The sequence below is a fragment of the Leopardus geoffroyi genome, chromosome A1 (genome assembly GCF_018350155.1).
Source record: "Leopardus geoffroyi isolate Oge1 chromosome A1, O.geoffroyi_Oge1_pat1.0, whole genome shotgun sequence".
Classification (NCBI taxonomy): domain Eukaryota; kingdom Metazoa; phylum Chordata; class Mammalia; order Carnivora; family Felidae; genus Leopardus; species Leopardus geoffroyi.
This window is the reverse complement of record NC_059326.1, coordinates 21,762,019-21,778,838: the sequence shown is the minus strand read 5'-3', so window position 1 is coordinate 21,778,838 and position 16,820 is coordinate 21,762,019. Positions and strand designations below refer to the sequence as shown.

The 16,820-nt window shown below is 36.4% G+C and overlaps 1 protein-coding gene across 1 annotated transcript in view; it reads right to left on the bottom strand.

Moving 5' to 3' along the window:
* Positions 1-795: 795 nt before the first annotated feature.
* The window catches only part of KPNA3 (karyopherin subunit alpha 3), a 102,634-nt gene continuing 86,609 nt past the window's right edge, over positions 796-16,820 (bottom strand). The window contains exons 11-17 of the mRNA XM_045475428.1: positions 12,010-12,141; positions 10,923-11,051; positions 8,235-8,339; positions 8,067-8,138; positions 7,753-7,915; positions 5,811-5,905; positions 796-4,067 (exon numbers count right to left, since the gene is read on the bottom strand). Coding sequence (XP_045331384.1) covers positions 3,969-4,067; positions 5,811-5,905; positions 7,753-7,915; positions 8,067-8,138; positions 8,235-8,339; positions 10,923-11,051; positions 12,010-12,141 — 795 coding nt within the window. The 3' untranslated portion in view covers positions 796-3,968. The remainder of the gene's footprint in view (positions 4,068-5,810; positions 5,906-7,752; positions 7,916-8,066; positions 8,139-8,234; positions 8,340-10,922; positions 11,052-12,009; positions 12,142-16,820) is intronic.

Genomic DNA, 16,820 nt, shown 5'->3' with positions numbered 1-16,820 from the left:
GTTTGCACCTAGGCAAATTTGGCCCCCAGGGAACATGCGGCCATTCCTGGAGGCACTTTTGCTTGTCATGATTGGGTAGTATAGAGGTACTTAGTGGGTAGAGCCTAAAGATGCTGGTCAACATCCTGTAACGCACAGGACAGCCCCCAATAGAGCATTAGCCAACCTACGATGTCAATACTGCAGGGTTTGAGAAACCCTAATTTAGGTCAAAGTGAGTGAGTGAGGGGTTTCATGGGCAAATAAGGAGGCTAAGGAGGTGAACAGGCTACATTCTCACGTCCCTTTTCCCAGACACTTCCTTTCAGTATAGTACTGAGAGCCATCTATACATCTAGATAGATAAACACATACACCCCTATTGCGATATAGACGTTTTTGAGAATCATTCTACCACTGATTTTTAGCTATGTAACGAAGTACAAAATTTATACAAAGAGTTCCTCTAGACATACGAGTGGTGGGTTACACAGAGCACTCGCTGGGTTATAGACCTTAAGACTTACAGCCTAATGTACAGAAATTATATTTCCTTTCTCTGAATAGATTAAGATCCCCCAGTACAACTAGAGTCAACAAAAATTCATAACCATCACTGTAAGACAACTGACATTCATGAATTTTCACTTGCAATAATTAAATAATGAATCCCCGAAAAAGGACAACTGTTCTGAACGAAATCTTGGCACGGTTACATAGAAGTACTATCACATTTATTTACTTGTACACTGACTTCTTTCAAAAATAATTTGAAGTGGCATTATACTAAAGTAAAAATATTTGTATACTCAAAAGTTCGGTTGCTCTTTTGTTCTTTTAATTAATCCAAGATTTCACTTAGAGCCACCACCTTGATCTCACAGGTTAAAATTTTCCAGTTTACTTCAATTACTATCTTCCACAGTTACTTGTTTTCAAGGATTAGACAGGCCATAAAGTGTGATTTTGTCGTTGTGGTTTCATGAGAGTCACAAGCACACCATTTTCTCACCAGGCCTTTCTAAGTCATGGTATTTGAACCTGAGGTATGCGCAGAGAATGCCACAGGACGATGATGAAAGCAGAGGCTTGAGGGACGCCAAGCACTGCCGGGGACACCAGAAGCCGGGAAGAGACAAAGAGGGGCCTCCCACGAGCCCACAGACACAGCGCGTTGCACCCGGCAGCTTGATTTCCGACTTCCGGCCTCCGAAACCGTGCAACCATAGGTTTCTGTTGTTTTAAGCCACCTGTTCTGCTGTACCGTGTGGAAGCTCTGGAAATTAATAAAGATTTAGGTATTTCTTATTTGTCATAAAATACTCTTAAATCGAGCACTGCTATTGTCCTAGTTTGTTATAGTGGAAGAGAGATATTAAAATACAACGAAAGAGTAATTCATGATTTGCCTCCACTGTGGTTGATGTTTGAAAAATAGTTCCAAATTTAAATTTAACCACACAGAAAACGAAACTAGGAAATTAAGAAACTTTTAGAAATAAGTTCTTCAATGTTTTATCGGATTTGATAGCAGCTTTTTTTTATTGGTTACAAAACCTAAGCCCATATACAAAATTAGGAACACATTTAGATGCCTCTTTTGAAAGAACGTTTTAGTCTTTTTTAACTGAGTTTAAAAAAAATAAAAACAATGCAATTTTCAACACTGTTCTGAAAACTTAAAAGTGCAGCAATATACTTAGTTTCCTTTGTCTAAGAAATGGTGCAATTCCAATTCCAAACTGATAAGGTCACAACAAATTGAATCAAGCAAATGCATACATATGTCTGCACCACTTGATGCTAATGTTCACTTATGTTAGTTTGCACTTAAAACACAAGAGGAAATCGGAATCGGCACAGTAGAGGCCTGATTTAATCTCAATGTGTGCAAAATTTAAAAGGTAACTGTCAGTAAGTAGGATGGAGAGTCCAGAAGAAACTAAACCAGGAGGGGTACAATTCACAATATCAAGAAGATTTGGACTTTAAGGGTTTCACCGAAGTTTGTGACCTTAATCGGCTTTGACTTTGTTATTCCTACTTTTAGTGAACACCACACAGTTTCAAAAATTTAGACTACAGTGTCTGAACAGGATGCAGTTACCATATGAAGCTTTAACTCAAAATTTGGATAAAGAAAAAAAGGCACAATGAACTTCAACTCAATTTTATGTGCACAAGAGTTGAAAAATCTGAGCCACCTTAAAGAGAAATTGATTCTAAAATTTATAAAACCTATAAATAATCAGAGGCCAAACCACTATATTAAAACAGATTCTCTAGCAAGTAAAAATCTTGCAGTTTAAACATACGCTTGTATCCATTTTGGATACAAGACAAAACTCACTCTTTAAAGTGGCTCCACCTTGGCAGATACATGTATTTGTAATGAATGCACACCTGCTATGTGTTGTTTATCAGTGAAAACACCCCAGCTGATTCACAAAGCTCTGATGGCATCGGTCTCATCTTCATCACAGTAAATACACCCCCATCGGATAACTACGTTAGTTTAGATTTTCTATCCCTTCACATCAACGCATTGGGAAATTATACCCAGTAAACAATAGCAACAAAACCATTTCTGTGACAGCACAAATCATTCAGTTTAAACATTTTCAAATCCATATTCTTTCATTAATAACTGGGTCAGATGACAATTTACCAAAAGCAATGACTTTACATAGTAATACCAGATTTTGCTTCAAGATCACTGCAAATCAGGTTTATGTCAAATAACTGCAGATTATTCCTCTACACAGATCCTTGACTGAATCTTTTAATATGTGAATACGCTTTTAGAGTAGGATCTGAATTAACTTTCCCAATACTCAAAGAATGAAGTTGTATAACACTTCTAAATAGTTGCTGGTTTGTTGCCAACCACATTATCAAAAGCACTGGTTACTAAGTAAAAAATATTTTAAGACTAAATTACAGTAAACATGAAGGCTCCACAGTTTAAACCCAATATAAATCAACCATATCCAATTATCAATTTAAAACAAAAAATATTAACTCCTGAAAGCTGAAAGCAAGATTTTTTTTTTTTTTTTTTTTTTAAACATCACCAATCGGTACATTAGACCTTTGCTTTTTGTTGTTGTTTTTTATTTATTTTTTCTTTGTAGTCAGGGACTCTTGCTTTCAACTTAAACAGAAGTTCAAGTCCGTAACAGGTTGCAGCTCAGGTAAAATACCATGCACAGCATTTGATTACTTCAAAACAGCAGGAACACACAGGCTGAAGTGAGTGGTCAAATAGGGCTTGCTGTTCTCAAAAATTAGGTATAATGGCGAAAGCATTACCATCCATAGCTAAAGTTCTTCCTCCAACCCTGGCTTCTGAGGCAGATAATAAACACATCAATTACTGGTAGATGAAGCACAGTTTTTTAAAACTTAACTGTTTAATCAATAACCAAGTTTCTTTTTTTAAGTTCCTTTTTTTGTGTGTCAGTTCCACCAATGAAAATCATTTGGCTTGTACTTTAAAATCTATTCTTCCACATAAAGAATATGAAAATATGTTTGTGGAGGACAATGATGGAGGCTCAGATCAGACTGCACCTCTTTAAAGTCTTCCAATGTGTATATGCATCATACCGAAGTGTCTTGATCCACAGCGCACCATTTTCCAAAGGAGTATCAAGTGGGCAGCTGACATGCCACCACTATGGAATATTCTAAACTGGAACTGCAGTTGTCAGCGTGTGGCACCAGGGAACAGGGAAAAATAGGGTAGTCGAGATTGTTAAGGAGAATTCTAAAACAGTTTAGGAAATCATGCATATGCATTTACAGTCCATGTGATAGTAACTTTTGGCAACTGCAAAGTGACTGAGACATGGCTTGCTTTTAGAAGCATCAAAACGAAGAGGCATGTGTGTTTTGGAGCCTTTTGTTGTTGTTCTTCTTCTTGTCATTTGGTAGCCATCTGGTGGTGCTTCGTATTGAATTGGGGAAGATGCTGCACTCAACTGAACTTAAAAATTAAATTCTTTTGTTTGAAGGTTGGCTGTTGGGTCAAAATTGTAAGTACCTCCTTGTGTTGCTTCAGGAATCAGGCTAGGATCTTCATCAATCTATAAAAAGCAAAACAAAAAAAAGGCCTTTGTTAAGATACTACATGTTATGGTATAAGCAGAACTTATTTCTTACGAGAGAATTCTGTACGGATGTTGTAATCGTTCTATATGATGTTTTAATCGGTAAATTAAAATATTTAAGTAAATAAGTAACATTAAGAAACTTAACAATTTAATTAAACTGAACACACATTTCAAAATTGTTTTAAGTTCTTTTCTTTTTTTTTTTTTTTTAACCCCCTCCCCTGTCCCTGCCCCATTCTTAAGTTTCTGTATCTGTAGATTTATTTTACCTATTTGAACACACGTACTTTCTTTCGTTTTGTGATGTTTATTTTGAGAGAGAGATCACGTGTGTGGATGAGCTGGGGAGGGGCAGAGAGGGAAGAGAAAGAATCCCAAGCAGGCTCTGCACTGTCAGCACAGAGCTTGATGCGGGGCTTGAACTCACGAACCATGAGATCATGACCTGAGCCAAACTCAAGAGTTGGCCGCCCAACTGACTGAGCTACCCAGGTGCCCCTGAACACACATCATTTCTGTAACTGCAGTTGACCCTTGAACAACACGAGCTAGGGGCACCAATCCCCCACCCCCTGCAGAGTCAAAAATCTGAGTACAACTTCTGACTCCCAAAAACTTTACTAATAACTTACCATTGACTGGAAGCCTTACCAATTACATAAACAGTTGATTAGCACATATTTTGTATGTCATACGTATTATATACCGTATTATTACAATGAAGTAGGCTAGAGAAATGAAAATGTTACTAAGAAAATCATAAGGAAGAGAAAATACATTTATAGTACTATACTGTATTGAAAAAAATCTGCATATAAGTGGACCCATGTGGTTCAAACCCTTGTTCAAGAGTCAACTGTACTATTTTTTCCCATTTAACAGATTACAAATATAACAAAAAGTGGGTTTTTGTTTGTTTGTTTGTTTGTTTATTTATTTTTAAGTAATCTCTATGCCCAATGTGGGGCTCAAACTCCTAAGCCCAAGATCAAGAGTCACATGCTTTAACCGACTAAGCCAGCCAGGTGCCCCTCAGAGAACTGTTTATACATTTTTTACCTTATAATGAAGTTTCAAACATAGTATTTAAAAAAACTGATTGAGGGGTGCCTGGGTGGCTCAGTAGGTTAAGCATCCAACTCTCGATTTTGGTTCAGGTCATGGTCCCACAAATTTGCGAGACTAAGGTCCGTTGGGATTCTCTCTCTCTCCCCCTCCCCTGCTCTCTCAAAATAAAAAAACTAAAAAAAAAAAAAGAAAAGAAAAAAATAAAAGAAACTGATTGATGGAAAACAATCATTAATTTTTTAAAATTTAGATTATTAAAAATAAGTGGAAAATGCCACCTCAAAAGTATCTGATAGAAATAGAGGGGTGTCTGGGTGGCTTGGTCAGTTGAGCAACCAACTCTTTATTTCAGCTCAGGTCATGATCTCACGGTTCATCAGTTCAAGCCCCGCACTGGGCTCTGCGCATCGGATGGTGCAGAGCCTGCTTGGGATTCTCTGTGTCCCACTCTCTCTCTGTCTCTCTCTGCCCCTCCTCAGCTTGTGCATGTGCTCACATTCTCTCTCTCTCAAAAATAAACAACAAAAAAAACCAACCAAATACAGTATATACTTGTCATATTAATGATAAAAAAATTCTTAGTGAACTTAACAGTATGTGTAGGTTTTAATGTACATGTAGGCATACCATACTTTAATGGATACTTACATCATCACCAGAGAAATACTGATCTATGATTTCAAATGCTAATTTATATATGTCTTCATTTTCATGTTGCTGTAAAACTTCGATTTTCTCCAAACCTGATAAAAACAAAAAATCAAATAATCAAGTGGACATGAATAAAAACTGTGTTCATTCTAGTCATGGAAAATCCTAAAGAACTCAAAACACCCTCCCACCACACCCCGAAAATGACAGTTTGTCTAAAACACAGATAAAACTCTGAGCTGCTCTGATTGGAGGACCAGCATCCCACTAATTTCTTGCTCTCTAGAAACCCTTGACCCCAAGGGTTATCTGGTATCTGAGGCAGACAGTTTAAAAAACACCTAAATACTCCATCTGACAGATGAGGAAGCTATCGTATAGAGATGTAAAGGGGTTTATTTTAGGTTGAGTGGCAAGTTAGTGACAGAACTTAAACTGAGATCTCCCCAGGCTGCTTTAGTGGAATCATACTATCTCATATAGTAATTTTTATCTTTCCTTTTGTTTTCAAAATGCTATTACTTTTATATAACAACAAAAACATGTTTTCAGAAACTTCATGATTAACTGATATAAATAGAAGACAAAGCTTTAAATTTTGAAATAATTTCTTTGAAGAAAAAAACAAAGAGGGTGCTTATATCCTATAGCCACAATGAAATTGAAAAATAAGTTTTCAGAACTGTAGAATGTCTTAATTTACATTCCCAATATATTTACTCCATGCATCAGATGCACAAGTCTATAAACTTAAATCCTTAACAATATTCTTCCTTAAAATATCTTTTTAGCTAGGTTATTCTGAAATAGTTGCATTTTTTTTTTAACAGCAATATAAAAAACCAGAAAAATGGGAATATAAGTGTCACAGATAATGGATGTAAAGTTCTTTACAAAATTATAAAATACTAAGTAAACGTGTATCCTAATTGTGAGTATACTTCCCAGAGACCGAAGCAACTATATTGATTAAAGCTGAAGAGTAACAATTGTGCAGCTCAAACTTTCTGGGCTAAGTTCTGAATTAGACTACAATGCTAATTTCAAATTATGTCAAAATATCTTAAAACCAGAATGAGCAGTGAATTAAGAGTATGAGGATCTACTTCCATGGCCATAGACAAAACTTAACATCTCTAAGATAATTTCTTCTTATTAAGAAGATACTTCCAGTCTGAATATTTTATGATGTGACTACATTTACTTTCTCTTAAAAAAAAAAAAAATGAAAGGGGTAATATAACTGTACATAATAGTCAATAAAATATACAAAATAAAACATGACAATAGAATAAATTAAGGTTTGGGCAACTTAGTACATATTGAACAGGTATCCTTAAAATATGCTTCATATATCATTATCAGAGAAATATTTAATATTTCAAATAAGTTTTTTCATTAAAATTTCAAAGTAACTTCTGTGGTAATAACTTCAGCAGACAGCTCTAGCAATCACAAGACTGAAATAAAATACCTAGATGACTCCAAAATCATTAACCTTTCCAACAACATGGAATAGTATTTCACAAAGTAAGGTCTATAGAATCACGTATCAGGTATAATGTGAAGAAAGTGTTTCACTGTCAAGGATTCTAAGAAATTCTGGATTAAATAAAGCTTATAACTTTCTCTATCACAGCAGTTCCCAAGCTTTTGCTCTCGCGCACTGTGACTTCGAGAGGAGTGCTCATGTTACCTAAAAAGCAATGTGACCCTCTGGGAAGGTCACAGAATGACCTTCACAACCAGTTTTCCCCAAGTACGGACTGATGCCTGCTGGAAAACCCCCCTGTAATGCTAACTGGTGAATACAGGACAGCAGCATACTTTGATGATGGAGCAGTGTTTCCTGACAGTTTTCTTTCTACTTAGTTGCCTTGAAAGGAACTGATCTTTCAGCATTCCACTGCTCAACTATTTTTCTTCAATGCACTCTTACCTCCACATTCTTCTATTATTTCAGCTATTGTGCTTGCTTCATCACCAGCCATGATCAGAATGTTTTTCAGACCATCTAGAACCACCTGAACAACTTGAGAATCTTTTACAGACAGTAAATTACAGAATGGTGGTATTACATTCTGCTGTACAAGGTACTCAACCTAGGCAACAAGAGAAAAATGTTTATTTATATAATTATCTCTTACCCAAAAAGAACACACTACAGGGCTTATGAACAACCAGCAGCTCCTAAACATAAAAGAGTAGTGTACTTTCCGATATTAACAATCCTAACAGTTTTTCCAAACTTACCTGATCTTTTCTGCCACTTATCGTTAAGTTGCTAATTGCCCAGGCAGCTTCTTTTTGTGTTCCAAAGTCTCCCTGAAGGTTAAAAAAGAAATGATTGTATGAACTCTTTATTAAAACATCTTGGTTATAATATGTTAATGTACACGATAAACTCACAATATGACTGACCTTAGCAAGCTGATGAATAATCATAGGAATTAACCCGGCGTCTATTACAGCTTGAACTTGTTGCTGGTTGCCTGCTGTTATGTTGGAAAGGAACCACACTGCTTCCTATAATTGAACAAAATACAGGGTACCTTTGTTTGAAAGATTAGTTTTAATGCATTTATATTTTTATTTTTATGTAGTTTACATAAACTATAACAAAATCACTTGAGTTGCATTAGGGAAATGCATCTAAAAAGCAATGAGATGACACAGAATGTCTCATTTTAAACACGTTATAAGGAAACTTCCATCCATAACATGTGGGCCCACTAACCTTGCACTGATCCACCCAATAAAATATATGCCTACATCACCCAGGAACTACTTTATTTTATTTATTTTTTAATGTTTATTTATTTATTTTGAGAGACAGTGAGAATCCCAAGCAGGCTCCGTGCTGTCAGCACACAGCCCAACACGGGGCTTGATCATACAAACTGTGAGATCATAACTTGAGCCAAAATCAAGAGTCAGATCCTTAATCAAGCCACCCGGATGTCCCTAGGCACTATTGTAGACAATGGTAATATGGCAGTGAACAAAAGAGACAAAAAAATCTTTACTCATGCAGCTTAAATTTTTTGGTGCTTAAGCTCCCTCTAAAAGATAATGATATAAATAAATAAGAGACTCAATTTCCGGGGCGCCTGGGTGGCGCAGTCGGTTAAGCGTCCGACTTCAGCCAGGTCATGATCTCGCGGTCCGTGAGTTCGAGCCCCGCGTCGGGCTCTGGGCTGATGGCTCAGAGCCTGGAGCCTTGTTTCCGATTCTGTGTCTCCCTCTCTCTCTGCCCCTCCCCTGTTCATGCTCTGTCTCTCTCTGTCCCAAAAATAAATAAACGTTGAAAAAAAAAAAAATTAAAAAAAAATAAAAATAATAAAAAAAAAAAAAAAGAGACTCAATTTCCTAAAAGTTTGTTAAAACTACTTCTAAGAAAGGAGAATTGCTTTCCTGTAAAAATATTTACTTGCAAGATATATTTAGAAATTAGATGTCCAATTAGTCTGGGATGGGTCTATATAACAAACTTTGCTGTAACCTTTAAGGATTTACAAGTCACAAACACGCAGGTCTGCTGTAATTTTAGTGTCAAGTGCTGTCTCTTCTTCCTCTTCTATAGTGAAAAAAGTTAACTGTAAATTTATTTTGCCCAATTGTGGGAAGAGGTTAACAACTGGTAAGTCAGTGTTCACTCTACCATTCTTACAAATTTCTTGTAGGTTTGAAACATTTTAAACTAATATGCTGAGGGAATAAACCCAAGTTTGATTCTACCTTGAGGGTCCCATGATGATCCCAAGTCCAAGTAACACAAATGCTCAAGGTGAAAAACTTCTAAGGAGACTAAATGGCTGCTGAGGCTGAGTAAACATCTATGTGAACCCTTTGTCCCCCATGATACCTTCACTCAGAGCATACTGATCACATGCCAGAACTTCTCTACACCCATTTCTGTCCGGCTTCCTTACTTCTCAGCTCTGTTTCCAATTATGGAATACATTTAGCTATAAAAATCCCAAATTATTGAAATTTCTACAGTAAAAATAACTGGCCCAGAGGCTAAAAGACTCTGGCTTCTTTCCCTTCATTGGAGCAAATGCATTCATAAAATGCACTTTTTCGACAACATACTTTTCTGTAACAATCCAACTGTCAAATTATAGTTGAGCAACTATATAAATACAGCTATGACACAGAAGAAATGATCAGTTCTGCTGGTTTGGGGGATGGTGGCATTTCAGGCAGATAAAACTACATTAAACTAAATGCGAATCAAATCCATGAGACATCATTTCACACCTACTAGAGTGGCTATAATAATTTTAAAAAAGGAACTGGAACCCTCATACAGTGCTTGTGGGAACGTAAAGTGGTACAGCCACAATGGAAAACAATTTGGCAGCTCCTCAAACAGCTAAACACAGAATTACCATATGACTGGGCAGTTCGACTCCTAGATATATGCCCAAAGGAACTGAAAGCTGGGACTCAAATAGACATCTGCATGCTGATGTTCACTGCAACATTATTCACAACAGCCACCAGTAGAAAAACTCCAAGTGTCCACCAACAAATGATTGGATAAACAAAATGTGGTATATATGTACTATGGAATATTTATTCAGCTATAAAAAGAAATGAAGTTCTGACACATGCTCCAACATGGATGAACCTTAAAAATTGTATGCAATGTGAAATAAGGCAGATACAAAGAGACTGAAGTACTTAAGTATATTTAACAATTAATAATAAGTTTGTATCTAAAGTTGAAATTTTAAAAAAGACTTTTTTGATCCTTCAATTTAGGCACTGCATCTTTTGGTCCAATCTAATTTCATAGGGAGATTAAATTATGATCTGTTTATAAAAGATACCAGCCATCCAGCGAGAGATTTTGTATGGATTCTCACTTCATGGCTACTAATTTACCGATCCTTGCTACTGCCCAATTTATTTAAATAAAAACACTGGTTATAACAAAATAACACTTGTAACAAAATAACTGCAGAGGTGATCTGAAATAATTCTCATCATAACTACAGTGCTTGTGAAGAAAATTATGATCAAACAAACAGCAACAGAAAACAAGGGGACAGTTTATACAGACAGAAAGAAATGCACCAATGAGGCTATTATGTGCCTTACCTTATTTATCTTCTCTTTGGGGTGTGATAAGAGATTGGGGAAGTGTGACAGGACATCACAGTTGAGAACAACCTGGGTCTGCTCATCGGTGCCAGTCACTATGTTGCCAACTGCTCTGAGTGCTGCTGTCTGGGGTGGGGATAAAATACTTTCTATACATTTATTTGTTTATGAGGAAACTGACTCTATAGTTTTCATAATCCTGAGAAAACGTAAAAATGCAAAGGGTGAGTGATTAGCACTTACTGTATTCTTAGGCAAAGTACTATGTAGAACTGAGAGGCAATTTTGAATTGTAAACAATAGTCATAAAAAATGGAGCTACACAGAAAAATGTGTGAAAAACTATCGAAAAAATTTTTCAAAAAATTAAAAAAAAAATTAACAGGTAAAGGTTCATTTTAACAGCAGCTATTTCTAATCTATTACTAAATGAGTAGCACAGAAATATTTTAATAAAGGCCTGGAATGGGCACACATTTCCATCTAGAAAGTCACTTTGGTAGAAGTGGAATAAACATCTATCAGCCACCCACACCTAACTAAAGTGAGGAGAAATGAGAGAGGAAAAAAATGCAGTTAGGATGCTGTTCTAATTATTTGGACAGAAAAAAAAATGAGTCTTGAACTAAATCAGTGGCTCTAGATACTTAAGGAGTAGACAGATTCGTAAGCTATATAATAAGAATTAACAGAACTTTGTAAATGGAGGGGAAAAGAAAGGAGGAATCAAGGTCCAATGAAGCTTGGACCATGTGGTCTACTGAAAGGAGATATATAAAGAGGAGCAGGTTTGTGGAAGAAGATGATACACTTTTTGTCTGATTAAAATGGCAATAGAATGCTTTAAAGGAGTTCTCAGAGGAGACGTCTAAGGGCTCAAGGACAACTGGGTACTAGGAGTCTGAAACTGTAAAGAATCTGGGTGAGATAAAGATTTGGAAACCAACAAAATCAGGTTCAGTAAAACAGAGGAGAAATATGGAAGATATGTACATATGGACCGAACTGAACCCTGGTGGTTCAAGTTAACAGGTTATAGCAAACACAATTTTAAACAAGTTAGAAAAAATTTTTAAATACTTACTTGGACTTTCACTTCCTGGTGGCTCAAAAGGGGCACAAGAAATGGCACAACCCCTGAATCAATAACCATCTGTATCTGCTCATTACCTCCATCTGTCAGGTATGACAGAGCCCAAACAGTATCTACGAGAATCTACAGGAAGTAAAAAAGAATTACAATTCAGTTATTTTTTTGAATGCTTAAAATACATAACTCAGAGGTGGTAACGTAAAAAATAATTAAACTATGTTTTAGCTTGGTGGCAAAAGTATCTGCTTACTTGATAAATCTACTAAGCAGCAGAGTACTCTCTCAATGCCTACCTCAGATCAATCACTCTTTACAAAAATGAGACATGGAAGTGTGAGACAACTTCTACCCCAACTTATGCATTTATAATCAGATAAATGAATTTAAAAACAAGCAGAAAAGTTGTTCTCTCTGCCCCGCAAACTAAGTACCTAATAATCACAAGGAAACACTTTATATACAGAACAAGACCATATACCAAGCTGCTTCAAGTCTAGAAGAGCCCAAAAAGATCACCTGTCTATACCAGTGGTTTTCATACATGTTTAGCAATATAATTACTTGTTTAGGCTATTAAAATAAACAGATAAAAGAATTAAGTTGGCATTTTAACCTTAGGAAATTATTTGCAAAGCCCTTGAAAAAGGTCCCCAAATGAAGAGCACAGAACATAAACCATGACCCATAGCCATCTGATTTTGCAAATAACAAAAAAAACAAAAGAAAGACTCAGGTTTATTGACTCTTTCAAAGTCAAAGAGGTTATATGTAAGCATAGATCTTATCTCATGTGAAATCCAGAGATGTTTCTTACTAAGGTATGCAAATTAAAGACATTCTGTTGCTTTTAAAATAATGCCACCAGGGGCACCTGGATGGCTCAGGTGGTTAAGCATCCAGCTCGATTTCTGATCCCCAGGGTTGTGAGATCAAGCCCTGAGTAGGGCTCTGCACTGAGCATGGAGCCTGCTTAAGATTCTCTCTCCCCTCCCCTGTCCTCCCCCACCCCCCACCCTCCACCACTCACACTCATACTCTAAAATAAAAACTAAAAATAAAATAATGCCATCTGAATTAAGTCCATCTACATATCTTTCAAGAAGTACAGAGATCAATAAAAAGAGCAAATAAAACCACATTTAACCCACACCTTCAGCATTACTAGAAGTCAGAGACTACAAATTTCAAATTACCTGTAAGAAGAGAAAAAATTAAAGTCTAGCTTTTGTCTGGACCTCCTGCCCCAGGCCTGTGTAAGATTTCAAAGAAGAGGAGTGGTAAGGAGAGTTAAGTGTTTAAAATGACCTCATATTAGTGGGACAGAGACCATGTGGCCCCAAAAGCCTACAATATATACTATCTGTCCTTTTCAGAAAAAGCTGCTGACACCTTCTTCATTAGATGATGAGCTTCATTCAACTAAGAGATGCTTGAGGAAATAGATCATTACAGATCACAAACAAAAGTGGAAGTAAGAGTAGAAGAAAAACTTATAAATGGTATTTATTCTGAAAAAACAGAAATATTGCAACTTCAAGAATGGGACAGAAGGAAGTTGTGCATGAGAGCTGAGCCCACCTACCATCCCACCCCAGCACTAAGGCCTCCCTACTAAAGGGTATCTGCAGATGTGGTGTGTGTGAACAAAGCCTGTCTACTACCCAGTGTGGCAGTAGCAGGTAACAAGACTTAAATAGAAATTGTAGTCACATAACAGAACACCCAAAATGTGCAGGCTTACAAGTGAAAACAACTTGTCATACCAGGAACATCTCAAACTCAAAAGGGAAAAGACAGTCAACAGATGTCAATGCTGAGATGACAGAGACATTGAAATTCTCTGACAAAGATCTTAAAGTAACTATCATAAAAATACTTCAGCAAACAATTGTGAACATATTTAAAACAACTAAATATAGGAAATCTCAGCAAAGAAACACGACATAAAGAAGAACCAAACAAATTTTTAAAAAAAGTTTTTGTTTATTTTGAGAGAAAAGAGAGAAAGTACGAGCAGGGGAGGACAGAAAAAGAGGAGAGAGTGAGAATCCCAAGCAAGGCTCTGCCTTTCTAGTGCAGAGCCCAACATGAGGTTCGAACTCCCAAGATCATGACTTGAGCCACAGTCAGAGACTTAACCAACTGATCCACCCTCGTGTGCTCCAAACAGAACATTTTAAACTAAAAAATTCAGTAATCCAAATTTAAAACTCACTGGAAATACTCCCTAGTGAAATGGAGAAAGAAAAAAAACAATCAACAAACTCAAAGATCAATACAAATCATCCAAACTGGATAACAGGAAAACAAACATCAAAAAAGATTGCAAAGAGGGGGCTCCTGGGTGGCTCAGTCAGCTAAGGCTAAGTGTCTGAGTCTTTGTTTCAGCTCAGGTCATGATCTCAGGGGTGGTCGGGTGGTCACTGTGGAATCGAGTCCAGCGTCAGCCTCTCTGTCTCTGCCCTTCCCCCACTAGTGCTCTGTCTTTCTCAAAATAAATAAATATTTAAAAAAGATTGCACAAAACCAATTGAGATACCACCTCACACCAGTCACAGTGGCTAAAATTTACAACTCAGGAAACAACAGACGTTGGCGAGGATGTGGAGAAAGGGGAACCCCCTTGCACTGTTGGTGGGAATGCAAACTGGTGCAGCCGCTCTGGAAAACAGTATAGAGGTTCCTCAAAAAATTAAAAATAGAACTACCCTACGACCCAGCAATAGTACTACTAGGAATTTATCCAAAGGATACAGGAGTGCTGATTCACAGGGGCCCATGGACCCCAATGTTTATAGCAGTACTTTCAACAACAAATCATGGAAAGAGCCCATATGTCCATCAACTGATGAATGGATAAAGAAGATGTGGTTTATATAGACAATGGAATACTACTTGGCAATGAGAAAGAATGAAATCTTGCCATTTGCAACAGTGTGAATGGAAATGGAGGGTATTATGCTAAGTGAAATATGTCAGTCAAAGAAAGACAAGTATCGTATGTTTTCACTCATACGTGGAACTTGAGAAACTTAACAGAAGACCATGGGGGAAGGGAGGGAGAAAAAACAGTTTCAAACAGAGAGGGAGGCAAACCATAAGAGACTCTTTAATACAGAAAACAAACCATAAAGGTCGATGGTGGGGGAGAGGGGAAAACGGGTGATGGGCATTGAGGAGGGCACCTGTTGGGATGAGCACTAGGTGTTGTATGTAATCAGTGAATCACGGGAATTGATTCCTGAAACCAAGAGCATAATGTATACACTCTATGTTAGTTAACTTGACAATAATGTAAATTAAAAAAAAAAAAATCACAGGGGCGCCTGGGTGGCTCAGTTGGTTAAGAATCCGACTTCAGCTCAAGTCATGATCTCGCAGTCTGTGAGTTTGAGCCCCGCGTTGGGCTCTGTGCTGACAGCTCAGAGCCTGGAGCCTGTTTCGGATTCTGTGTCTCCCTCTCTCTGACCCTCCCCCATTCATGCTCTGTCTCTCTCTGTCTCAAAAATAAATGTTAAAAAAAATTTTTTTAAATCACAAAGAAATACAGAGAGTTTCAGAGATCTGTAGAACAATAACAGAAGATCTAACATTTCTGTCATCAGAGTCGCAGAAGGAGAGTGAAGCTGAAAAAATATTTTAAGAAATAATGGCAGAAAATATCCTAAATTTGTCAAAAGACATGAGCCTAAAGATTCAAAAATGGGAGGATGAGGCAAGACAAAAGAGAAAACAGAATAAGCTCATCAATTATTGTATAGGTATTAGATACTAGTCAAAAAATACTATCTGCCAAACCAGATAGTAAAAGAAAAGGGCATTATAAAAGGTATAAATAAAAAGGTAATATTAGAACAAAATGAACCTTCCTAAATAACAAAATAAATGGAAAAAAAAAGCACACCAAATAAAAAATAAAACACACACAAAATATCATACAAAATGTGACTAAGCTAAAACCAAACATATCAAAAAATGTGAACAAGCTTAACTCACCTATAAACCAGAAAAAGGTTCTTAAATTGGCTCCCAAAACAGAACCGAACTCTCTGCTGTATACAAGAGACACAACTAAAATTAAGTAATTCAAAAAGGCTAAAAATTAAAAGAATGAACTAAGGTACACCAAGTAAACATTCAGAAAACAGAGACTATAATCCTGTTAGTAGACCAGAACTTAGGCTAAAAAGCATTACAAAGAACAAATAATGCTGCTTTATAAAGCTAAATCCTACAATTTACAGTAAAGACATAACAGTTATAAAATCTACCCACCAAATAACCCTGCAAACACAATTACAAAGCAGAAACTAAAAGGATGCGAGACAAAAATATAAAAATAAACGAGTAATGTATTTTCACACACGACAGATTTTCAGTATGAGAAGTAGATAAAAAATGAGGACACAGATCTTATGAATATATATTGAAATTTATACCTTGCTAATAGATAATATAACATACATATGGAGCATAAAAATCATGTTAGTTCCAAAGAAAACATCAATAAATTACATAAAGCAGAAACACTATAAAACTATTCCAATACAAAAAGTTAGATAGACATTAATAAAATAAAAACCAAAAAGACTTCTGTTATGGAAATTTAAGAGCCATATAACAAACAACTCTTGGATGAAAGAGAAAATACCAAAAAAACTAAATTTTGAAAAAATTACAAGGAAAACACCACATACTAGAAAATAACGGATGTATGTAAAGCAGTGATCAAAGGAAAGTTCATATTCCTACAAATTTACACAACACAACTAAAAGGATGCAAATAAATAAATCCCAAATCA